Source organism: Colletotrichum abscissum (genome assembly GCF_030869225.1).
Source record: "Colletotrichum abscissum strain IMI 504890 chromosome Unknown Scaffold_9.1, whole genome shotgun sequence".
Lineage (NCBI taxonomy): Eukaryota > Fungi > Ascomycota > Sordariomycetes > Glomerellales > Glomerellaceae > Colletotrichum > Colletotrichum abscissum.
This window is the reverse complement of record NW_026850536.1, coordinates 1129823-1155643: the sequence shown is the minus strand read 5'-3', so window position 1 is coordinate 1155643 and position 25821 is coordinate 1129823. Positions and strand designations below refer to the sequence as shown.

Below are 25821 nucleotides of genomic sequence, written 5' to 3'. Positions count from 1 at the left end.
TCTTCGCGAGGGATAGGATTTCCTCCTCCCCTTCTTCACTCCTTCTCGCTTCAACTCGGGGGCAACGCAGGCGTTCCCTAACGGAGAGGATGGGGATTGCCATCCCGCCTCCCCGTCTGCGTTCGAATTTGTTCCCGGATCGTTGGTAAGACGGGGGGCTTAGCCTCCACATCCCTTTACCGACCGCGAAACGAGACGCGGCTACCCGCAGGTGTTGGGAGCTCGAGATACTCTTCGTCGGGGGGTTGACAGACTAGTGGAAGGGGCGATTTCAAATAGATAAAGAATGATGGTACATCTCGTTCTCTCGTCGTCCCTTGGGTTCTTCCACAGAAATTCGCAACATTTTAATTTGACACCCTCCTCTGCTTCGGCTCTGGCTTCGGCTGCCAGTGTGCCGTCGAATTACAGTGTGAAGCTTTACAAAAGAATGTGGAAAGTGAACAGGATAGAATTAAATAAAGCGGAGGGAGCTTCAGCGGGCGGCCTCTGATCAATACAGTAATGTACGAAGCATAATTATCCGTCCCTCTCTCAGTTGATTCACTTTGACATGACCGTGTCGATATGTCTGTTCTACACTACGAATGAGGCCTCCCTGGGCCAGATATAATACACCACGCCCTCGAAGGACCTAGTGGCAAGCAATGCCGAACACCATCACCACCACCACCGGTGCCTGATCCGTGTAAGCCCCGACGGAGAACAAGTTCCAGCTGCCACGAACAAAAGGCTAACGTAGAGCAAGGGGAGGAAATCGCCCGGCCAGTGCTGGGTAGTATTCATCACAGCGCTCGTTACGCCGTCAACTTGACAATTACGAGCACTTCATACACAATGACTTACATGGCGTACACCCCTACCCCCCTCTATCCTACACCGTCTGATCCCCTCCGCTCGTGTGCCACGACATAACGGAGAATCTACTGGGACTCGATTAGCGAAATCTCCTTGTTCCACAGGATGGTGCTATCCTTCTCTGTTACACGGAGAAGAGAAAGAGGGAAAAAAAAAGGAAAGAAAAGGGGGCGTGGTAACTCTGGGGGACAATGTGCTACGGAGAATTTTTTTTACTTTTCTCCTTGGGGGTTGGGTTTCCCCCCCTTCGCACGCCATGTCCCGTTCCTTTTCCATGGGTAGAATCCTGCCCGTTGTATTGCCATGCTAGCCACGCCGTCGCGCGGAGGTGGCTTGACGATAGTGTAAGTCGAGCGGAGAGGCTCGTGACAGAAAGATGGAGATGAGGACAAAGTCTCCGAGATGGTAACTTCCTCGATAGAGAGGGCGTGAAGATGAAACCAGTTGGAGAGTAGGCTGGAAAGGCTCCATCTCAATGTTCTTCATGCCTCGAGATCATCATCATGCCATCTTTGACCGAAACCTGCATGGTGTTTCTTAGCGGGGAAATGGGAAGCTCGTATTAGCACAGACGGACTCTTGAGCATGCCAAAAGTGCTAAAACCACGTCTTGCGCTCGGGTAGGTCAATGAAGGGCATGAAATAAGCTCAGCCGTCATCGCAGAACCTCAAAGAGTTGCGCATTGGGTATGTGCATTACACTTCAAGCCGTGAGGCGAGGCCCCGTACCAACAGGCGCCAGGCGTGCACCCGAGCTGGGTTCGCATCGCTAGGTCCGGAACTATTGAAGATAATCAACGGGTCCGGGTGACGACGGCCGGGAGCAGCCTCGCGCCGTTGCAGTCGGGATTTTTTTTCATGACAAAATAATTCTCCCTCCCCTTCGACGGCTCTTTATTCTCCGAAGACTACGGAATCCGGGAAATGAATGATCTAGCTCAGATCGCGCGCGCTAGAACCCCCATCATCATCATCATCATCATCATCATCATCAAGGCGGTTCTTTATCTCTCTCGGGACTTTTAGAATGACGAGGTATCAAGACCAGCTCGAGCATCCGGGTTTTTTATCGATATACCAGCCGGGCGGCTCAATAGTTCTGCCATGGCCTCCGCCACCCGCTCGGGCTAGTAGGAAGTCTGTCGCTGTGGCTGAAATGTGCAATTTTGACGACTAGTCGAGCTGGCTAGCCCAACTCTACTGATCAAGGGACTGTCGTTCTTTGGCTCTAGCCTCTAGGTCCGCTGCCATCTGCCATTGCGCGTCTGCCCCGGACACTAACAAGAACGATGGCGGCAGATCTTGGGGCAGCTATATCAAAGTACCGGAGCCATGTGGAAATGAGAAATTAAAAGGTTGCTTCTTGGTATCGAACCTCTTTCCTAACTTCGCTTCTTTGTCCAACTCTGATATTGCCCTGGGCCATGATTTTCAGAGATTATTTGGAACCAAGTTACGGTCAGTGTGTCCGATTATTGTGCAGACCCTCAGCCTCGTCGGCAGGGACCGATGCGATGACGTGAAAGCCGGGCATCGGTGACCCGAGGCTGGACGGCGATTGCCTCTCAGGTTACCGGTCCTGGGGTGGGTTCGATGGAGAGGCCATTGGTTGGCACGGTTGGGTATCAAGCAATGCTTGATGAATATGACCTGATGTATCTAGCCACCGTGGCCACGTTGCCAAAATGCCTCGAATCGTCAAAATCATTGCTCAGTTGAGATCTTGTCCGATGCGGTTCGCCGACAGGGTTTGCCAATGAGATCAACGCGGAGCCCAGCCGGCTTCCACTCAGCATCTCCGGTTTCCAAGACCCTTGCAAACTAAGGCGTAATTCAGCGCAGACCGACTCGAAGCCGCTGCAATTGCGAGGATTCAAAGGAAATGATCAGGGTCGTTCCGGACGCCTTCGACTGTCCATTCGTCTCAGAGAAACTACTGTGAATACGTCTTGCGTGGTGAGTTGGTCTCGATAGCTTGTCTACGTCGCATTGACCGCCCGGTAGGGGAAATCGTCTTCGCGACAGATGGTGCTTCAAAATGTTGGCAGCTGGGTTTCCGACTGCCGTGCAGCCGCGAGACCCACGATTCTTCGTATATCCGTGGCAGCGCAAGATCCTTTGGCAATCCGCCCACTACCCCATTTTGGTCCGATGTGGTAACCTTGCGAACGATCATGAGGGGATCGCTCGACCGAATGGGTCGCGTCATTTTGTTCTGCCAGGGAATGGGATGAACCTGAAGAGGGGTAAGCATGGGAGCAGGGCGCCAATGCCAACCAGCCGGGTTGTAAATGCAGAGAGAACTTGAGAGCTTCCCTTGCAGCGGGCGGGCACTATTGTCAGTTGTATGTACAGGTACTCTTGAGAGCCGGAGGGCGGGGGGGGGGGGGGGCACCGAGTAAGTATCGTCTGCAAGCACATCCAACGCGGCTCGGGTGAATCTGCGGCGTCAGACATGGGTTTAAAGGTTCGTCTGATGTCTGTCTGGCAGGACTCGATATTTTCCTTCCCGCTGGTCCCTTGGCCGGCCGCAATTGTAGCCAGCCAGGTCATCAGAATTCAGATGCGCATGTCAGGACGGTGGAGCCGTCGCAGGCATTCGTAACATCCCCACCGCCCATGCGCGCGCGGGATGATAATCACGGACCGAACAGTCCAGAGTTTGACAGAGAGTTTGAGAGAGTTTGAGAGAGAGAGAACTCTGGCAAGTTTGCCAGTGGCATTCGAGCCATGGTCATGCTGGCCCGTTCGTACGTATAGGGACTGCATTTGAATGATGAACCGTTCGTGACCGGGTATGGACAGTGTACGACCATGAAAGAAAAAGAGTGGTCTACGAAGCAAAGGCTTCCTGGCCAAGTCTAGACGCTGGTGAAGTCGGATGTGCGTCATGTTCCTGTCCGGACCCCAGCATGGCATTGCGCTCTGCCCATCGTTATTGACGAAATGGATATTCCTCGTCTTTCGCTCGGTCGATGCAGGACTTATCATTTTGCTTGTCTCAAAAAGGCGGCCTATCCGTAGCAAACTTTGTTGATACGGATGTTGGTGGCAGGCCGCAGTCCTGGGATTTCGGCGCAACCGCTCTCAATGCAACATCAAATGACACTGATGAGGTGCTTTGGCGTCTGATAAGCGCGCTTTTGGTCCGAACCCCACGAGTCCATCAATCTGAAGTTTTCGGAGAGTTCGTCGTGGATAGGCCTTAGTGCAGGCAATTAACGGTCTCTCCGAGCACCCATGACGACGTGGGGCCCCTTCCCAACGCACAGCACGACCTCTGAGCCCGCAAGCTTGAAGCAATATCTAGCTTGACATCAGGGATATCGTGTTCTTGGGAGCTTCAGGAAGCATCGCACTGCAGCCACCTGCGCGCAGGCCGAAAGACTCGGCCTAAGTCTTTTTTCGAAGTACACCGTAGCTCACCCATCTCGACCGTGAGCCATCATGTGACGTGCGTTCCATAGAAGTCAGTTGACCGCCTCCCGCAGACAGTTCTGGGTATTATCACCAGGGTGAGATCAGATATAGGGGCCCGGGTTTGAGGATTCCGCTGCAGGACAGCAAGCATGAAGATCGGCTCAAACCTCCCTGTACACTGTAGCGACACGGGGCCATTCGGTACCAACCTCCCCAGGCCCCTCTACGCAGTCCCTTGTCGCTCAATTTTAAATTCGTCCCATCTTCTCAGCCAACCAAGATGACAAGGATGTCACCACAAACCTAAATGAGGCTCACCCCATGTATTCCCTAGTAGGCACACCTGCCAGTGGGTAAGAATCAATACCTGAAGGACTGCGATTCTCCAATCACAGTGTTGGTAGGTAATAACTAGCGCTCTTGACGTCTCCCGAGTCCCGTATCGTCAGGAAGGATAATACCTAGTGATTTCGCAACTGGCATTGGCGCCTCCGTCAGAACTAGTGCATCTCGTCTTCGGTGCTCGCAATGGGGCGGCGGGGCACCTTCGGGCGATCTGCATCATGATACGGCAGGCAAGCAGGACCGTAGCGTGTGTGAACCTGTCGCTATTCCCAGCTGGCCGGTACTGGTAGCTGATTAGGCGAAGGCCCTTTTCGGCAGCGTCGCCCGCAAGTGCCGTCGTATTGGCTTCTGTATCCGTCATACAACAACCTCAGGGTCGCTGCATGGACCCTGTTATTGAGCCTTTTATGAGCGAGACCGTAACAGACACTGTTACAGCGACCGCCACCAAGTCCTTGAAGGTCCCATTGTCGACTATATCCCAGACTCCTATTGTACGGATACGGATCATGTACAGCAGCCCATTGCTGCTGGTACTCCGTAGTCCGGCTTCCAAAATCGAATCGCCCTAGAACCGTGGCGCTAGGAACGTCTGATCAGAATAATAGAATGGCCAGGTATTTCATCGATGTCCAGGTTCAGACGGCTCCTGGGACGCGAGAAATTCTCCGGCTGGTTGCATCAAGGCTGCGCATGAATCTTGCTCATATGACGCTTGCCCTGATCGCGTGCACAGGTATGGATGAACTCTTAGCTGCGAGGGATCACAAAGAGGTCCGTGGCAAGTAGAAGATATCCCCCGTGTGAACGTCGCGCCTCCATCATGCATTGGCCCTACCCACTCCGGTACATTGCTTCCTGTGAGGTTTGAGCAGTATTGCAATGGGTCAAAGAAGTAAGTTTCAACTGGGCGGTATCCGTACGGGTACCTACCCTAGGGCAGGCAAGTGGACAAAACAAGAGCGGGAAAAAACAACGCAGGTCGCGATGGAGAACAATACCTGACAAGGCGACAGCCCTTGTCATTTGCTTGACTCGGGTGAATGGCGGTCAACCTGATAGACGGTATCTGCAAGACAGCAGAACCGCTAGCGGTGTTACCATTTCGGCTCAGTTGCATCAAGTTGGCTTGAAGTTTGCGACTCAAGTTGCCGCTTGCCTTGAGCACCGTCAACTTCAGTCGTCGCAGGAACCACCTCCACGCCTTTTGGACACCCAAGAGAGAGACGGTAGGTACTACTTGATGCTTTGTAGCAGCCCGAGTCTTCGTGGAGTGTAAAGAGAGATTGACAAGAAAGCCTTGACAGGCTTGGTCTGGAGTCCGTGGGCGCTTGTGATGTTTCACCCAGCGCTATCTCTAGGTGGGGTAATAGGGTAGGTCAGATCGGAGGGGATATTGCATGAATAAAGGCGACCGGTTCGTCTGAATAGTTTATGGGTTGGGTGCCTCGAGACTGGCCAGCCCGCCTGGTGGGTTTGACTGCCGCCTCGAGTTCGACCCATCGTCCTCCCCAATCGCTGTTTCTGCCAGTTCTCAGACAGCCGTTCAGTGCCTTTGCATCCCTAGGCAACTGACGAAGATGAATTCTGGTATTGGTGGACAGGACGTGAGTGCGTTTTCCGGAAATGCCAAAAGTGCAACGTCAGCGAGATGTAGCCGTATTCGTAACAGAGTCGTACAGACGCTGCAAGACATCGCGAGGGGTTCCTTCTCGATCCGTGACGAAGCTCTTCTACCGGAACAAGGCATACCCCGCAAGGTATTCAGTCAACTGACGAGCTGACGAATGGAGGGGTACTCTCGGCCATGATAGCTAAGATCAGGATATCAGGTCTACTATTCGAGGTCCTTTGCGCATAGGGCGTTGTGGCGAGGCTTCGGACTGCGAGAGCGGTGGGGAAACGATCCAGGGCAGATTCTAGAGGGCGAGCCCGACATGGGGCTTGGCGACGACGGTTAGAGGCTGCGACTTGTTGTGCCGCGGGTCGGGGAAATCGAGTACCGGAGAAAAAAGATGGGATGACAAGTTTGACAGGGGACCCGTTGTATTGGCAGGGCCAGGAATCTTTGAGCCTGGGCCGAGACCTAGACCTGGGGCTTCGTCCTTGCCCACGCAAGGGTTAGGTCGGACCTGGGGGCGTGAGCGTTGTTGAGGTGGACGTACGCGTAGCCGTCGCCGTACAAAATGATCGAGGCAAAAGGTAGAGCTTGGCCATGGGTACGGAGTACCTCATGATGCTCGTCTTGAAGGTGACCAAGGTCAATCGGACTATCGGACTCGGATAACCCTGTTTGCTTGGGCACTTTGTAACCCATACTACTCCGTACCGTGGGTAGGGAGTAGAATGACAAAGTGATTGGAGGCTGGAGCGTGGTAGAAAGATAGGTTTCCTGTGAGGAGTCGACAGGTGCAGGGCAAGGCAGGCAAAGGCGGCAGCGGTGTTTAATTGATTGCAGGATGTGAGCAGCGAGCCAGGCTGACCACCCCCCGTCGTGCAGATAATTCAGTACTCGGCCGAGTGGTGAGGTTTGTTAGGAATTCAGGTGAGGTGGAGAAAGTTGGGGGTCGTGGCCGTTGGCGCACGATTCAGAGCTCGTTGTCGGCAGCGACTGGAAATTGGACGAGATGAATGCACCCCAAGGTTCCCGGTAGGGCTCGTTCGGGCAGAGTGAGAGTGCCGGGGAGGTGCTTGCATCTGCATCCGTGGACCGTAGTCCCTAGTAGGTATCCGTACTCTGTATCCATACGGCGAGGAAGCTATTTTTGATGGCAAGTGACATCGGGAGAGGGGACGGAAAGTCCATGACGAATGCTGCATTGCTGGCTGCTACGAAAGCATGGCTTGGCAAAGTAGCTTCGAGTCTTTGAGGTAGGTGAATGTTGGCGTGCGGCCGCAATGGCCCGTGTCGATGGTGTCTACGGTGGTGGTGATGGTGGTTGGGAGCATGGTTGAGCTGGCTTGGGTGTGACGACAAAAAGTGACGATGTGTGGCTGGTATCTGTCTGAACGGAGTGCAGAACGGCCTGATGAAAGAGCCTGAGTAAGCTTGACAGTCAGCGAGGGATGAGCAAGGTGTCGGAAAAGATGCACCGGGGAGTTTTTTCCCTGATGTTTTGCGGCTTTGCCCCAGAACCCCAGTCAGAGCGCAAATTGTGTCCGAGATGGCCAGCATCAAACCGGGTCTGGGGTGTTTCTCTCGGAGCATTTCATTAAGTTGGATTGGGATTGTCCGACGTCCGAATGGGAGAACCTGGCCATTTTTTATTGTTCCGAGTTGTTCTTCTATTTTCTTTTTTTTTCTCTTGTCAGGTGTTGAGGTCTTGGTAGGGTTCATCGGCGAGGTAATTAGCTGACTAGTATCCGTACTCCGTACCGACTGAAGTGTAAACCGGCCTAGTCCTGGTCATGGGAAATGCGTTTCTGGCCGAATTCTCGTCGTCGATGTCGATGGTGGGTGGGAACAAGGTATGCGCCAGTCGAGCTGTGAGCACGCGAAAGACCATGGAATGTTCCGGATGCCGTACCTTGGAGACTTCCAAGATCTTAGATAAGGCACTTCAGGTAGGTACCTTGGGTATCTACCCCGTACCTTCTCCAAGTCGAGAGACCACCGACTGGCAAGACTACCTAAGGTGGCAGTCACGCAGTCAGTCAGTCTGGCAGGAGAGCCGTTACGGCACTGGGGGAGGTGCCTTCTAGGTTGACTTGCCGCACCCGAGCAGCCCCGCGCTCATCCACCAAACCGACGGGAAGCTAAGACATGGGAAAGTGCCTGCCTACCTTACCCAGGCACACAGACAATTGGAAGCCAGATTCCCAGGTACCTTCCTTGTCTTACCTAATCTTCCGTCTCACATATCAAAGTGAGGTGGTCATCTTACCTCCTGGGTGCTCCTTCCGAGCCTCACCAGTCCCGTTGGTCAAGGCAGGCAGGCATGTAGGTAGATAGGTAGGTAAGCAGGAAGGTAGGAACCTGTACCTTCCATCGAGACTTGAGCAAGTCAATGACAGGGCATCACGGGAAGGTGGGCGTCCTCAGGTGAGGCAGGCGCGGCAACACGGCTCAATATGTGCTCCTTCTCCATTCGGATGTTCTAGCCAACATTGCATCGTACCTAAGCTACCTGGCTGCTGAAGGCTCACCAGCACCCATCGTCCAGCCCTTTTTTGGCCTGATCCATCATCACTCTGCCATCATCCTGTGGCCTGTCGTTGCCATCGCCGTCCCATGTCATTTCTCATCTCCCATTGCCTACCGACATTCTCCATTGAAATCTAGCTTGCTGCTTGGGTCTACCGTCTTCCAACCTCGTACATGGCGTTCCTCGGGGCGGATCCATGTGTGTTAGCAACCCCGCCACTCTCACCGAAGCAAACTGGGCCCAACATCATCAAATCGTCAAAAGTTATCAACCGCCAGCCCACTCACTCTTACACGCCCACTTCTATATTCAGCCTCCAAGACCGTACCGTACCCGTACGAGGAATATCGATAGTCCATCGCCAGACCCGCCTGCATCGTCCCCCTTCCTCTCTCCATGGGTTCCTTGGAACAACAGAGCGATCGCCATATCTTGCAAGTGGCCTTTCGTCTAGACTTGTCTGCACATGAGAATTCTACAACTTGCTAGGCACAATCGCCACTGCGAGCCTACGATCGTCCTTTTCCTCCTAGTTTGTCGGTTCAAATTCGGTCTTCCCGTCCGTGTCCGACCCATAATGCACACACAAAGTACAATCAGAGTAAGGGATCGCATTGTGACCAGGCCTTTCTTTGGCCAACCTTCGGTACAGCTCCTTGTCACAATCTGTTTCGACTCTCCAGCATTTTAAAAGTCTTCGGCCGTCGCCGCACATCGTCTCCATTATCGATAAATTATCAGCCTGGTCCCGGACCGCTGTGGGCACTGGCGGCACTTCCGGCCTTGTGCTTCAACTGAGCTCTCGATGCATGTCGTACTGCGACATGGGCTGCTCGGAATAGAGAAAGGAAAAAAACAAAGAGTCAAAACACGAAGAACGGGGGGGGGGGGGGGGGAACTCTCCGGAGCGGAAGCAAAATCAAGCATCCAGGGAGGATACCTTCTCGGCTTCGGAGCATCTGACTTCTTTGCGTTTCTGTTCCCGCACCGCATCGCATCGTACCCGCCCGACCAGACTCTGCCTCTTCATCGCCGTCGGGATTTTGACTCAGTCCCTCATCCTCGCGAGCATGATTGAGACCAACACCTGCAGTTCACCACCCCAATGCAGACTCGCAAAGTCGGCTATCCCCTGAGTTATATTAACCCAATTTAATCAAGCAACTCGAGCCATGGCAGACGGTCTGCTGGCCACCCGGGGTTTTCTGCAGCTTCTTCTTCAACAACGTCGCAACGAACCACGTCTGGAGTCCTGGACAACCCGCCCGCTGCTTAACGGACAAGCCAGGGACTGGCCTGACCTACCTGGGCTTGCCAAATCCCTACCCTTGTCTCCGTCCGACCTCCACCATGTCCGGTCCATGGCGGAGGGGTGTGCCTTGGCAGCCCTGGCCTAGTCGCCAGAATCCGAGTGGAACAGGAACCCACTGATACCCATTGAAACTGCTTTCACTACCTACTGTGTAGGAGCCACCGCCTTTCCCGTACGGTACTGTAGCACGCTGCCACGCACGACGGGCAAGATATCCACAGCTCACCGTTCGTCCTGCACCACCATCGACTCGCTGGCCAGTGGCGACAACTGCCATGACATGCCACGTGCTAAAAGACTACAATACAGGCTCGGCGCCCAACATGGCTGCCCACATCTATCCCGTCACGACAGTGTGCCTACCGCGGGCCAGCCGTTAATGTGAAAAGCCAACCCACGATCGATGGGTATTTACCGCTGTGAGCGAAGAACCACGGAGAGCACGGAACGCGTGGAGGAAGAACACCCAGAGTCTGGCAAGGGTTATCCCCCGGTACAAACTGGAAATTGAATCCCGTGGCTCTGGAAAAGCTTCCCAACGTCTGGAGTTCAGACGACTTAGGGACTAGGCCACCGAAATAAGGTCCCGGTCGCATTGACAGTAAGCATTGGATCTTCGCTGTGGCAGCCGTCCAGTGTCGCGGGATACTTGCTGAGACGCACCTCGGCTCAAACATGACACAACCACGAGTCGCCCTCGAAAGCGGGTCAGTCTCAAAAAGAGCCAGGACGCCGTTCCTCAAAATTCCCCAATGGTCAGAAGTTCAAAGTTCGATCTCCTGTTGATATGGAAGCGCCAATCTGTCGGGAGTTACAGCGCGCACGAGTAGGGGCTACAACGCTGGAAGCCGCATCCATCGTCATAACCGACCTCCTGGAGCGTCTGTAACATGGATAAAACTGGACCGACTCCGCTGGCGCTAGTTTCTACATGACATCCACTAAACTGTGCGACTGAGCAGAGCTGCGGATACAGGTTGATTTCCAGGAACAGCTCTGGACCTTCAGTCGAAAGAGAACGAAGGGGATGCAGATGATCAAACACACGTCACGGGAACTTGGATCGTCGCTCGCAAGTCCGAAGCATCTCAAGGTAGAGCGGCACCATTCAGTACCTCTGAACACCGAGCTCAATATATGCTGGTGTTTCTTCACCACTACTAACGGGCTGTTCGTACGGATAGCTGTCTGTAGTAAGCTTGCCGGCCCGTGGAATCAATACCTTTGTGCTTCCGGATTCCGGCTGGTGCCGCCTCAAAGGTACGGATAGTTTCCCGGCCATCGACTTCGAGCTATAAGCGACCGACCTCGATGATCCAGGCGCGGCTTGGCATGACCAGGGCTTCCGACTGGACCATCAGACGAAGAAGGGGACCTTAAACCCAGGGAGGCATACGGACCGGGGTCAGGATGGAATAGACCACCTGCGGCGTGTGCGGCAGCCGACCGACCAGGGCCAACCTAGCGCCTGCGTTGACAATGGGACGCAGATGCCAGCCGAGAGCCCTACAGATCGGCATTCCTACCTTGCCCCAAGTGAAGCTCGTTGAGCACCAAGGCCGGATCCAGACGTCCAAATTCCCTGTGCTAGGACATCTCGTCTATGGATGAGAAGGAAGAGGAGAACGAGGCTCGTCTATATTCTAGCATCCCAAAGAACCACGGTGGTGAGAGTAAATATCCCGAATCAGTTACGGGCACCTTCTGGGTGAGCAAATGACTCCATATCGACTTGACACACCTTTCAGTGTGGCTCAGTCGTCCACTAACAAGATGTAATCTAATAGTGAGTGACCTCACCGGCTCCATATTGGCCTGGCTGCCGGTGTTCTGCGTGTGCGTAGAAGCAGGCAAACAAGCCGAGCCGCATGGGTTCCTGGCCGACCTTCGTTCTTCGAATGAAGCCAATCTTGTTCAACTGCATGGACTTCGTCTCACCGAAGAACGGGTTTCTAATTGTTCAGTACAGATACACTTTGCCGATACTGAGGGCTCGTGTATTACGAATATATACCAAGGCAAGGTTATGACGATGGCGACAACCACAATGGCAATGAGAGAAGCAATTAGACACCTTCAGATGAACGGCCGGGAAAAGGGGAGATAGATGCACACTATGCGAACCCGAGTAAGCCATCCTGCGTGGCATGGAAGACATAGACCGCTCCCTCACACAGCCGGAACGATGTCCACAAGGTTTCCCAGAGTTGGACCAGGGACGGCAGTTCAGTTGATCATACCGTCACTGACCGAGCCCTACAGTATGCAATGCGCCGGTGTAGAGTAACGATGGCAGGAAGACTTGCCAGCGGCACGAATCAAGGTTCTTCTCGGCCTACGGTCTCAGAGAGGTATGCCGCAATCAAAGCCCGCAAGCTGTGAATTATCAAGTGTTGCCTACCCCGTACGAACCTCAACGGTCATTCTTTCTAGCACCCATGTGCCAGGGTCCCTATTCGGGATGGAACTTTAACATCAACACGTCCGAAACAGGCCGAGGGTTGGGCCTTGCGCGAGAATCAGGCTCGCATCTCGTTGGTGGAATTTTTTCGCGACAACCCCCCGGTAGGCCAAAATTCGAAGGACACTAACAACAGCTGCTCAGCGAAAGTATCGACGGGGCAATCGTGTCGCACGTCTCTGAGAAGGCTACTGATCTGACGGCTCGCTGGGCTCACAGATGCCTGACTTCATCGATTCCTGGGCACCCACGCAGATGGTTGGAAAAGATGCGTCGTACGGGGCCCATTGATCCAATGATTGCCAAGAGGATTGGGCGAACGGGAGGACATGAGGAAGCATGACGCGAACAACCTGCATACGACCGATGCATGGACGCTTCGTCTCGCCCCCAAGTGGTGTTGAGGTTTTTCTGCATGAGTAGTGGAAATCGGTACTCAGCTCCCACACCCTTGCAAGCAACTCCCCAACTCGCTTCAGAGTTGTTGTGCTGGAATTTTGCAGCTCGGGTGCTATGCGGACAAGAAACCTTAGACGGACAGTCCCCATCGCAATGCTTCCGCGATGCCGGCACTTTCGACTGCCTAGTCTTTGGCATCTAGCCGTTGAGCACGGATCCGGCAACCTCGACCATCGGCTATCAGGCCCTCGAGAGACTGAGCGGCCAGGTCACAGGCCAAAAATTGGATTGCCATGTGGAGAGGCGAAGTCATCTGGTCTCCGCGCATAGCCGAAAGCTGCACCGAGGCAGGCAGGAGTGGCAGGACATTCACGACTAGCAAACAAGGCCAGACCGCCTGCTGGAATCGATTCCCATTGCTCTCTGTCGGCGGCTGCCAATCAGCGAGGCGGCCTTGAGGCGAAGGGCGAGCCGCGTCGGGCAAGTGGGCAGGTTCCAGAACATGGCAGGCCGCAAGACAGGGCGCAAGGCAAAGAAAAGGCACGAGAAGATTCGTGGCAAGGCCACCTGAACTTCGCAGGTTGCCCTGGCCCTGCGAGAGAGGGGAGATGGGGACGAGATGTATGAGGGACGACAGCCACATCCACTTAGACCGACATGAGCATTTGCGGGCAATTTACCATTCCTTTTTAGAGGGGGGTTGCCGGGCCCAGAAGAAATCGAAGAACTAACACGTCGATTCCCTGGTTAGCGGCACTGGCTTGACGTTGACAGAAACACACACACACACACCCATACTCAGACATAGCTGGGGCCGTTCACGCTACGAATGAACCGACGCTACCTTATGTGCGGTACGGTCAGCTCGCCCGCTCTCGTTGAACATGACTCCGGGAGCAATAACTTGGGCTACCGCGAGTGCCAATGATGCAGGATAGCGCGAACGCGGCGGCGGCAGTAGAGCAGCTTTGACGATGCACTGTTTCCTGATGGTGTGGTCTCGACATTGACCGGCCCTTTTGCTACGGCTTTAGCACCGCCTCTGGGCTTTGCCTTTCCCATGCAAAGAAAAATTGCCAAACCGAATTGGGCTCATCCCGCATAGCGTGGGGCGCTGCACGATTCCTGGGTGAAAACAACCAAGTTCAATGGCAAGTGGCATTGGCACCAGGCCAGGGCCACGGTATCGACTTGGCCACGCTACTATGGACTGGAGATTGGAATCGCATATCCGACATCTAGCATCACGTTGCTAGTATTGAGTGGTATCAGAGCCACACAGGGATACCGCGAACTCCCCCTTCTCTCTGCGTGCTTCATTGCCATCTTGACAAAGGCATACCGAAGTGACATTTTTCATGGTCTGCTGTGTACCTCTGTAATCACGATGCATGTCGGACGAGATGCAGACGATGGATCTATTAGGCAGGTCTTCTCTGCGGATGTGATGCAAGAGGTAGGTGACCAAAAAGCGACGCCGATGAAGTTCACGACTCGATTGGTCCGTGGCCCATGTACCAATCTGGCGACTTACTCACAATACTTACTGCGTACGGAGTATCAAACACGTCTTTCTCACGTGGCGAGCCAAGACTAACGAAGACCATCACCCGTCCAGCGACAGCGACTGCGAGGCAACATGGAGTGTTCGATGCCGAGTTGATGGCCACGGTTTACGATTATTGGGTTGGGCAGCGGGGGGATCATCACGTCGAGTTGTTCTTTCGGAGGCTTCCATCTCGGGCGACCTGCCTTAGTGAACTCCAAGCCCCCAGCCCCGGTGCCGTACTAAGGCAGGGTAGGGTGCCAGACTGTTGACTTTTGAGGAGTAGGGGAGGCGGTGGCGGCGAGGGTGTCTTTGGCGAGAACCGGGTGGGCAGCGCACATACCAGGACAGGCCTGGTAGTTCACCGTTGCGACCTTGGCCCAGTTGATATATCGCACCTGGCACCCATCAGAATGATTTCCTTTCCGAAGCGAAGAGCGCACACGACTATGTGGATGAACGGACGAGCAGAGGGCCAGCAACAGACTTGAAAGGTATGACCTTGTTCGGACCGGTAACGCATGCAAAACGGCTAGTGCCCGTGTTGGCAGCGTACGGGTACCTCGACCTCGTCAAACCTAGGGGGAACAACCGGCAGAAGAAGCAGGTTGTTGTGGGTATTATACCAGTACAGCGGCTCCCAAACCAATCAGTCGTATTGGAGGACAGGACAGGACCGCTGGGTAGGTATGCAATACGGCACGGTGGGAGCAACAGCCTCAAGCTCCGAGAGAGACAAGACGGGCACCAGTTACCACCGACAAATGGTTGGTTTCCATCGGCTTACCGCCTCTCTTGCAGACTGAGTTCATGGTCCCGGTGCTGCTTGCTGCTGGTGGGTTTCGGCAACGTCAACGGCGGATAAGCAGGGGAGAATGAGAGAGAGTACGCAGTATGTGTTCAAACTTCATGCTTGGTGGACGGTCGACCGAGTTGATCAGTCTACCTACGGATGCGGATCCAGGATCTCTGTCTGTCAGATGTCTGTACGGGATGGAGCCATGCCGCAGTCTGAGTTTGATTCTGTTTCTGGCCCATTGGTCCTGTTCGACTGTTCCTGGGCCTGATGTGTCTGCGTTCCTGCTCACTGACATCCCTGCTACCAAGTTCGGACGGAAACTGGAGATGACCTGATGCGACCCGCACTCAATAACCATGCCGACAAAGTAGTCGAAACTTCTCTGGAAATACTTCAGTCGCCCCTGGAGCAAGTCATGTCTACATTGTGCCTCCCTGTCCCTGCAGGGCAGCATCCAGCAGGTGACGTCTGGTCTTCTCCGCTGCACAGCAATTTTGCTTCGGTTTGAGCTTTGTCACCCCCAGCCGGTGAGTGACCACTTCTCCCTCCTCCGCAGGCTCTGGTGTAGATGATGGAGATTAATGTAGTGAACAGGAAGATTTCACGAATAGATACGCCTGAGTCCTAAGATGCAATGCTGGGAACAATTCCGCGTTTGCCAACCTAATGCAACTCGCGAGACAACAATCATTATTGAGAACACAGATTCTCGGTGGTCCTTTTCGATCTTGACCACACCTGGCACCTTTCTCTAACCATCGAACTGGAAGCATATCAACGGTGCAAATACCTGGTGCATCTGCCCTCTAACAAGAATGAGACGAACAGTTGGCTCAAGGTTGTCTAGCTACCCTGCTTGTTGCTCAGTACGAATGGGTAACTTATGTTATTAAGACGTGGATTCCGCGGTCAACCCTCAACCGTCACCAAATGGCCCAGCTTTCTTTTTCGATGGATCGTGGCCGGATCTATCCAACCATGCCGCCCGATCCTGGTTGTCTGCAGACTGTCGTCCACAAGTCATTTCCTTCTCACCTGCGCACGACCCTGCTTCTGGCCACGGCCACGGTCATGACCACAACCACAGCCACACAAGTTCTCTCTCTCTCGCGCGCGCGCGCACTACTCACGGCCGCACGTCAATCGGCGAGCTAAGAACTAGGAGCTAGGAGCTAGGAGCCCAAGCCCAAGGTGGATGGTTGGTGGAGAGTAACGGTGACAGCTGGCTCTTCAAGGTTCCTCACTCACAGCCGTCCGTCTACGAGCACACCTGGTCCATGCCAACAACGTCTTGCCCACCCTTCCACTAGCAGCGTTGACCCTCGACTTCCAAGACCCTTCAACCCGGCTTGCCTATAAGCTAGGTCGCTAGGTATCACGAAGTGGCTTCTAGCTCCATCTCATTCTCATTCTCCAGTTGCATCCCCATCTCAGCCTTCTGCCCCCGTCAAAGTCAGCTCGCCCTGCCCGGCCGGCCTGGCCGTCAGCCACAGAATGGGTACCCTGGGGCAGGTAGAGTTTCATTTGGAGAACGGCCGCGCTGAAGAAGGGCCACCCATGGAAGGCGGCTGAAAGAGAGAATTGGACGTGGCGATTACTTCACTCGAGCCCCGAGATTCCTAGACAACGTCCCTACGAAATCGTTGCTGATGCCTTTGCTTTTCTGGCCGGCTGAGCAACACGAATGCAACGGGATCTGTATCCGTAAGAATACCGAGTTGGATATTTTGGCGAACCTGCGAAGCCATGGGTTACGGCAAAATTGCACGAGCACCGATCAAATATCCGCCGAAGACTGACGACACTGCATCTACGCCACAGTGCACCGTGGATTCATGGGCTTTGCTGTGTGGAGAGCCCGAAATGAGGCGAGGCACAGATCCTACACTGATGCCGACCTAGCTGAGCTTGTGTACAGTGACAACTTAGTATCTCGCCAGGACATCAGAGCTCGTCCAGATCGAGGACAGGCCTCGGCCTAGCCAACGTAGGTATTGATGTGCTCGTTGAGCTACCCGTGCTTTAGTTAGGTATCGACACCCGCATCCGCATCCGCACCCATAGTCTAGGTGCGTAGTACATGACTACATACATCCGTCTCCGTTTCGCTGGCGCAGCGCTAGGGCGCAACGTGCCGTGTGTCTTTGGAGAGGTGCCACCCAGTGGCCGCTAAGACTGTAAGACATCCTCCCTGCCCAGTCCACGGATACCTTAATCATGTCTCTCATCGTATCGACACTTCAGAGGACCATCCGAGACAGACGCGCAGGAGGACGGACGTGCCTCGAGCCGCTCAAGGATGATGACAGGCCAGGGCTCGGACGCGGACGGATAATACATCGGACGGCACAGCACAGGACAGGGCATGGCAGAACCATACTACGTACAGGACCACAGGGCCACAGGGCCACAGGAACGACTCTGAGTACCTTGTTATCGAAGAAAGTTAATTCTTTCTGAGTCACAAGTACAAGAATACAGTTTTAATAAAACAGTGTAGTGCCCACCCAGCACTTGAATTGAGATGCTTTTTCAAGCTTGCCATGAGAGAAAGATGACTGTACTGCTGACTGCCCACAGGAACGACTCACAAAGGAAATGGGACCAGGACAAGCCAAGCTCGGAGAGAACGAACGTGGATGGATGGATGGATGGATGGATGGATGGGGGACCAGAAGGCGCCCTGTCACCTTTTCTCCTTCCGCTGCCACGCTGCCATAGCCGCATCCCATCCCTCAAGCATCAGCATGTTCGGTATCCTTGCCTTCCTTCACCTACCTACCAATATTCGTACGCTATTACTTGGTACTCCGTTCGGATACCACAGTGAGTTGCCTTCTTACCCGTCGTCCGACATACCTTGCCCTGCAGCGGTCTCCGAGGGCGGCACCTCACGTACGGATACCGTGGTCCTTGCCCCATGCCAATGGTAAGGTACTCAAGGGTAGTAGCATTGCAGTGTAGCTGACGAGGATGGGATGGCAGGTTCCCTTACCTCGCCATTCAAGGCGTGGTTACGGATACGGATACTTCCTCTCTTTCCAGTCAACTCCAGTCTCCTCCCCCAGCGGCCTCGCAAGTTGCAACATCTGATGAGCACCAGACCTCTTACGTATATCCCCTATCATGGTTTGTTGTGCCACGGCTATCTCGTCGTGCGTGGCTACGCGTACGTCTTTTCCCATTCAATACCACCATCTCAGACCCGTCATCTCATCTCTCTGTTGCGCTCGCAGGTCGATCCCTCCGCCCGCCTCTCCACATATCCCATAACCTTCTTTCGACCCCGTCTACATTGCTGCATTCACACCCTCCCACCCCTAGTTCGTTCCTCGTTGTGTCTTTTCCTCTTCTTCCCCCCATATCCCTCACCCAGTTCCACGCACCCACGTCCGCTCATCTGTCTCCCCTCCCCCCTACTTACGTGCCTACCTACATACCGCTACCTTACCCCCTGGACCCTGGGCTACCGACACCACCACCATCACCACCGGCATCATAACCACGAGCATCAGCAGCCACCGCCGCAAACCTATGTGCAGCGATTACAACGGTGGCTCGAGCGTTGCCATGCGTTCCGTCAGTACGTACTCCGATATACCTGGCTCGAACGGTCTCTCGTCCTGGCTTACCTACATCTCCGAATGAGAGCCACAGCATACCACGGCCACATGGGTTGTCAACATGTTGTCCATGTTCTTTGTCCTGGCGTGCGTGCCTGGGTAAGCTACACTTCTTCCATCTGCAAGGTACTCGAGAGATCAAAGTCAATTAGCACAGGAAGATCGACCATCCTTTTCAACGTCTGCATTACCTATCTTACTGTGTATTCTATCCGTACGCATACTTACTCTCCTGGCTCATTGCTTGCTTCTTTTCTTTCGCAGATTCAATGTTCTCTTTCCCCACTCTCTGCCGCTTCCACACCCCTCCAAGCTCGCTCTCTCCAATACCATCGATATCAAGTCAATCTTACAGTTCCTCCACTCTCTCCCGCTGCCTGTCTTCATCCTGGCTTGGTCTCTGCCCTTTCTAGTGTATCCGTACATATACCTTGACTTGGAGAGTTACCCCCCGGGTGTTGGTCTGTCTCTCCCCCCCCTCCATCTACGGAGTTTGTACATACATCCTCGCCTAGGTATCCGTACCCTCCACCCATCCATCCCATCTTATCCTTGTACGAAATTCGTCCCATCCCATCCATCCCCCATCCGCATCCACCAGTCAGTCTTCTTTTCCTCCTTCCTGGCTCCCGGCTACATTGTAATACCCATCCTGCCATCTGCCATCTGCTACCGGCCCCGACATTCGAGACAACGTCCACCCCTCCCTGTCCACTCTCACCTGAACCATCCCTCCTTCGCATCCCCAATCAAATTTGGTACTTTGCACGCTGCATACTGGCCCTCACTGCTAAAGTTGCAAAAGTGAATACTGCGGTCGGGAAGAGACACAGTGAGGGAGAGCCTGCAGACGCAATGAAGCCCTTTTGATTTCCACCGTAAATTATTATTGCATCTTATTTCTCCGGTCCCTCTCTGTCTTTCGCTCTCTGCGGATAGTCTCGCTAGCTTTCTCTGGCCTTGGCCACGCCCGCGGCCCCGTCCCGTGTCCGCGTCTCTTCCTTCACTCACCTTTCACTGGACTGTGACCCAACTGACTCTTGTCTCCCCCACTGTCTTATTACGTTGTGGCTTCATACGTGCCTGGTTTAATCTCATGCGGGAACCCTCAGACCCAGCGCTACTATCGCCATCGCTACCGTCAACCAATATTATCATCTCCTCCCTGGCCACCGTACTGACTGCTTCAAGTTACTGGTTCTCTGTTTTTGCTGCCCACGGCTGGCAATGCTGCCAGTCTATGATTTTTCTTCCCTCTCTATCTATCTCTCTCTTTCACACACACACATACTCACTCCCTCAGACTCTCTCACTCTGTCCTTTTTCTCCTACACGCCCCCCCTCACCTTCTCTCACACTCAAGACGCATACGTCGCAGAAAGCATCGTACCTTACCTCATCCCAACCTGCACACATTCACACACACCTCTCACACACAGACGCGCGGAGAATTGTCGTTGAACAGGGGATCGTGATGGCATAGCCCTCTACCCTTGATTAGCAGCCACTCTAAAGACGTCGACCAGGGTGTTCCCTGGCCTACCTTTCCCTCGACCAGATCAACCCTGAACCACACCCTAGCTTCATCTCAATTGCCCCCTCCCCTCGTAGGTCTAGCAAGCCTGCCTCCAGTCACACAAAAACCGACCGGGAGCCACCGATCGACTGCTCCCAAAAAAAAAAAAGCCTATGGGTCCTTCTCTCCAACGTATCCAGCCCTCGAGAAATAACGCTGCTTTATTCCGGCCGCCGAGAGGAGAGAGAATCGGAGAGACAAAAAGAGGCTAGGGGTAGACTAGATCTACATCGTCTTCCTCCCTTTTCTCTACTTCCGCCCTTCTCTTTTTCTCTTATTCCATCACTTATACATCCGTACCCAAAGACAGGTCGCCGGTACGCAGCCATCCATCTCCGCATCCCGTGCCTGAGGTTCTGTCGTGGTACCTCCTGCAACTGCCCGCATCAGCATCGCGCTCGACGACCCGCCAGCAACGCCGCAAGGAGCTTCATTGGAGCTTGGAGGATCATTGTGCGGGCTTCCTGCTACAGCAGCCTCATCGTCTTACAGCATCGGGCGCTGCATATTCTCATTCCTGGCCTGCTTTCCTAGCATAGCTGAATCGGTCTTCTCTTGCGACTCTCACACCTAGCACGAACGCCCGGTTGAGTGACTAAAGACCGCTCGCGAGCTTGCACTGTCTTTGAAATACCCGCTGGTTCAGACTTTTGCTATTCGCCATATCGAGTATTTCTGCAGAAACCACGAAAGAGCTTTCTTCTCCCCATCGGAACCGGTGTTTCGAGACTGAGTGGACAAGAGGAGGAATTCAACTGATTCGATCAAGAGGAAAAGGCATCATTCGAAAGGAGCCACAGAGTACAACATCCCTTGAAAAAAGAAGGGTGATTTAATTTGGGCCCGGCGCACGCAAAAGAGCGACACGGATATCGCCAACAGCATACAACGCACCGGCAGCGTCTACGCAATAGTTTCGGCCTTTCGCAACATTCTGGGAAACGAGGCGTCGTCTAAAAGAAGGCGTGGGAAGCTCTCGACCCGAGTGCCTGTTGAAGCTGCATCACAACATCCATGCAAGCCATAAGTAGCGATTGCGATACGTCGTCTACCTCGTTCGGCCAGCGCCGAGGCATTTCCGATCTGGCGCGATTCGCCCTCGACCTGACCTGGGCAACGCCAACAAGAGCAGAGTCCGAGACTCCTGCTCGACCCAGAGCATATCCTTCCCCGCCCATGTCAGGGTCTCCTCCTCTCCCGCCCAAGCCAAACCCAGAGGCTGGTGACCGAGGGCAACTGCATGGCAGCTATCCGTCCACCAGTCCGCAAAATGCCTACCGGGGAGGACTGCCGCCAACGACGATACCGCAAGGCGACTACCGAGGACCTCCGCCTCCGCCGCATTCCTTGCCGCCACCTCAGCCTCGATCATATCACGCCGATCCGCAAGACAGGATGCCTTACTCATACCCTCGACCCGACGACCACCTGCGGACTACGCCTTCAGGATACGCACATCTGGCAAGCCAAGTCATGCAGCAGCGGCCTCCTCCGCCCTACATGCAAATGTCTGGGCCACCGCCGCCACAGCCAACAGGACCTCATCAGCATGGCTACGCGACAACCATGTCGCAGACATCCCAGGACAGCGGTCCCTATACGTCTCCCAAGACGCAAAGAAAGACAAAGGGCCATGTGGCATCAGCCTGTGTGCCATGTAAACGAGCCCATCTTCGGTAGGTTACCATTCTCCCCGCAGATATCCCAAGTGAAGCGGGTGGAAGTGGTATCTCGATACGGTGACGCTGACATTTAGTCTAGATGCGACGGTACGTACGAACTGGCTTGCTAGCTAGCCTATTTTTGATTTTTGGTTTTTTTTCTCTCCTTTTGCGTTTGCTTTCTTTAGGTTGTCATTTTTGCATTGTCCTTTCCGACTGAGGGATCGACCAAAAGAGGAAACTCCCGCGGACTGCAAGGAACCAGCACTGCAGCAGCCTCTGGGCGCATGCGGCTCCAAATTCTTGGGGGGAACAATACTTGACATCATGACCGGTCAAGAGGCTCCGAGAGTGAATCTGGACGCGGCATTAACCTAGCAAGGCGTACGTGCGTGCGACACTCGAAGCAGCGCAGGGATCAACCCCTGGACCTGAGACCGGTGCTGAGGGGAAGACGATCCCGCCTGGGAGGATCATTCGCAGAAACTCGGACGGAGAGTTGAGATGGTTGCGTTGAATGGGATGGCGCATGCCGTCAAAGGCTGTCAACCAAGTCTTACTTGGGTTGAGCGGGTGTCCGTGTGGCCCAACTGGACTGGCGTCAACCCCAGCAGAGAGAGCATTGGTCTTTCTTGGCCGGACTTCCGCGCCGGCCATCTCAGCTCCTCCAGCGTCTCTCATTCTCGCAACCATACAATCGGCGAACCACTACCGGTTCTTGCGCCGTCTGGTTCCTGGACCCGTTCGCCCCGGAATGTCGGCCCGGCATTTTGGGAAGATTGGCGGGTAACAGCCGGCACCCCCGGGAGCGACCCTCGAATCTTGATTACGGTTAGGGATGCGGTGAACTCGCCAATCGCGTGCCGTTGGACCGGGTGTGGTTGCTATCGATTGTGCCATTTCTGAAACAGAAAGCGGAGGCGATTTTCCCTTGCGCGAGAGCTTTTTTCTGGGTGGACTTGGCTGGTCGATCGCTGCTCCGTCTGGTCTGGTCGCGGGATGATCCAAGTGGACAGAACTAGCGTGTCATTGACGTGTCGGATGCGACGCATGGCAGCTGGTGAGCGGATGGGGTGGGAAAAGCAACCGAACGTCTAAGCCACGCGACCGACGAGCAAGTGCCCGTTGGAAGACGTCATGTAAGCTTTTTTGCTTGACTCGTGGTGGATGGTTGTGGAGGTGCGGCTTTTGCACTTGCAACAGCTTTTGGATCGTGCGCTTGCGTGTTTTCTTTTTGCTCTTTAGCGTGTGGAGAGAGAACACCACAACCGGATGACAGTTTCGCTGACGTGCGCTTGCGACAAATAGCTCAACGGCCCTGTTCGAGATGCACAAGCAACGGCAAGGAAGACGCCTGCGTTGATGTGCAACACAAGAAGCGTGGCCGCCCGCGGCTGAGAGACGACCGAGAAGCCCGCTATGGCCCCTCGACATATCAGCATCCTCAGGATGCCGCAGCCGCCGCCGCGGCAGCAAGGAGACCGCCGCTGAGCCACTACTCAGCTGGCACTCCCATCTCAGGGTACGATGACCCCATCCGAGGCAGTCACTCCTATCGCGTTCTAAAGTCTCAACCAAGCGAACCCATTGCGCCTCGGTATCTGGACAGAGCTCCTATGGGCGACGCGAACCTGTACGGCCAGCCCCCGTCTCTCGCGTCTGGGGCGCCCGAGCCAGTCATCTTCTTGACGACAGAGCTGGAGATTGCGCGTGCTTCGCCGGCCTTTTCTGATGCCGTCGGAATTCCCAACGTCAGAGGCCGCTCTCTCTTCGACATTGTGGCGCCCACTGAGCGCGAAAAGCTTCAGAGCCACCAACGGCAGATACAAGAGGAGCGAACAAGAAAGGACCCCGTCTACCTACCTCCCATCTTCGGCAGGCAGGAGCAAGAGCGCGTTTTCGACTCTTTGCGATTCGAGGCCGATGAGATTTCGCGGTTCCAGCTCGATCGTCAAGACTTCTTCGTTTTCGCGGCGAGCGATGGACAGCCGAGGTCGTATTCCGTGCGTCTGGGTTTGGCCAAACGTGAATCGATTTACTTCATCGTCCTCCTCATCAATGCCGCACCGCGGTATCCGTACCCCTCGCCATCTCCGCATGCACGCGAGGTGCCGTATCCTTATCCGCCTCAACAGCAGGCATACGCGCAGCACACTCCCGTCTCCGCCACGTTCGAGCAGCCGAGACTTCGATTCGGAGAAGGCGCACTCGCGCCGCGCCCATCCCCTGGCCAACCTCTGCACATGGCTTCTGGTCTAAGCCCCGGCGTCAGTCCTGGCATGCCGTCATATGCGGCCTCACCCAGCCGCCCTGAGTACGCCAGCGGACCCTCGTCATACCAGATCCCTCGCAGTGAGCTGCCGCCGACCACTCGGCCGCCGCAGCCATCTTTCCAGTTGCCTCCGATCCGAGCTGGCCCCCATCAACCTCCCCAACCAGAGTCATCTTCCTGGCAGAGGGACGAACGATCCGGACGGGTCGATATTGGTGGCCTTCTCGAGAAGCCGGACCCGCAGCAACGACGTCCGCAATGAGTAATGACTTCCTGCCGCCCTAGCGGTTGTGGTCGATAATAATTCCCTTCACCCGGCTCGGTGTACGTCTCCTGCCCAGTAACGATAGAGGCTGCATTCGAGACCGAATCCCTGGTCCGTTGACATTTTTGACCGTGTGTTGAGGTGGGCGGTCTCCGCGTCGTTCGCCTGTTGTATTTGTATCGAGTTCCCTTCGTTTCCATGTCCGCCTTCGGGTCCATCGTTGTTGTTTTTCCGGCGGCCACGAGCCATCACGAGATACCACTTGTATAACCACCAACTTTTTTCTTGCTTTTTGCTCCACCTCCTGCACATACTGTTTTCCTCCTGCTTCCAATTGGGGCATTTTGGCATCCGTTTGGGCGTTTTTCTCTTTGGCTTCGATTCCCTGGGCTGGGCAGGTTGCGTCTGTTGTTGCATCCAATGCTGAATGATGTTGGAGAGTGTAGGAATATGGCCCGTCGTCTCCGAAGCGATTGGCGGCGGAATGAGAAGAGCCATGGGGCGGTCATATGCGTGTCTTTGTTGCTGTCTGGGTCCCCAGATACCGTTTTCTTGTTATATCCCTTAAAGAAAAGAAGGCCCACCCGGCGATTCCTTGCCAACTACCGCGTTGCTCCGTTCACGTTGCCTTGCTGCTGAAGTGCCCCAGCGTTAATTTTGTCGTCGTCGTCTAACTCGGACTCTTGTGATGGTGGGTGATATCCGACGTGGTGACGATGGCGTCTAGGATGATGATGAGTACCGAATCCAGAGTTTCGAAAAGTCCGATGTCGACAACAGGCTGAATCCAACGATACTTCGACGAACAACTCAAGACGTGGCAAGACGACTCTTTGTTTGTCTCCTATTACTTGAAGAAGAATATGGGCAACCGAGCGGGGGAAGGGCGAGGCCGCAGACTTTTGACAGGAGAGTTGCCCCATTACTCAGGTCCGGGAATTGCGGAGACCATCGGGAAGGGGTCAATGCGGGAGAGCATCTGCCGCAATTTTGGCAGGTCGACCCGTGGACCTGTTCATCGTAGCCATGGCCATGGAGCGTTGATGGAGGGGTGTTCCATGCTTCATATTGCGGGAGTGTGGTGGAGGCGTAGCGTGCACCGGTAAGGTGACATAGGAACGAGATGCTCGGGAGAGCGA

At 54.6% G+C, this 25821-nt stretch overlaps 6 protein-coding genes across 6 annotated transcripts; all 6 read left to right on the top strand.

Annotated features, from left to right (window-relative positions):
* Window positions 1–5563: 5563 nt before the first annotated feature.
* On the top strand, window positions 5564–6198 carry CABS01_04865 (uncharacterized protein; the record flags this gene model as incomplete). Its single annotated transcript, XM_060538235.1, has 2 exons — window positions 5564–5869; window positions 6055–6198. Coding segments are annotated over 2 exons (450 nt in total), but the record flags the coding sequence as incomplete, so codon positions are not given.
* A 6895-nt stretch (window positions 6199–13093) lies between these two features.
* CABS01_04864 (uncharacterized protein) lies at window positions 13094–13511 on the top strand (the record flags this gene model as incomplete). Its single annotated transcript, XM_060538234.1, has 2 exons — window positions 13094–13248; window positions 13328–13511. The coding sequence occupies 2 exons, from the start codon at window positions 13094–13096 to the stop codon at window positions 13509–13511; spliced, it is 339 nt and encodes a 112-aa protein (XP_060389896.1).
* Window positions 13512–16215: 2704 nt separating this feature from the next.
* Window positions 16216–16440, top strand: CABS01_04863 (uncharacterized protein; the record flags this gene model as incomplete). The annotated part of the gene is made up of 1 exon (XM_060538233.1): window positions 16216–16440. The coding sequence occupies one exon, from the start codon at window positions 16216–16218 to the stop codon at window positions 16438–16440; it is 225 nt and encodes a 74-aa protein (XP_060389895.1).
* Window positions 16441–17031: 591 nt separating this feature from the next.
* Window positions 17032–17187, top strand: CABS01_04862 (uncharacterized protein; the record flags this gene model as incomplete). Its single annotated transcript, XM_060538232.1, has 1 exon — window positions 17032–17187. The coding sequence occupies one exon, from the start codon at window positions 17032–17034 to the stop codon at window positions 17185–17187; it is 156 nt and encodes a 51-aa protein (XP_060389894.1).
* Window positions 17188–17502: 315 nt separating this feature from the next.
* CABS01_04861 (uncharacterized protein) lies at window positions 17503–18218 on the top strand (the record flags this gene model as incomplete). The annotated part of the gene is made up of 2 exons (XM_060538231.1): window positions 17503–17710; window positions 17866–18218. 2 exons carry the CDS (start codon window positions 17503–17505, stop codon window positions 18216–18218), a joined length of 561 nt encoding a protein of 186 aa, XP_060389893.1.
* A 3280-nt stretch (window positions 18219–21498) lies between these two features.
* On the top strand, window positions 21499–24679 carry CABS01_04860 (uncharacterized protein; the record flags this gene model as incomplete). The annotated part of the gene is made up of 3 exons (XM_060538230.1): window positions 21499–22160; window positions 22246–22253; window positions 23454–24679. 3 exons carry the CDS (start codon window positions 21499–21501, stop codon window positions 24677–24679), a joined length of 1896 nt encoding a protein of 631 aa, XP_060389892.1.
* Between the last annotated feature and the right edge of the window lie 1142 nt (window positions 24680–25821).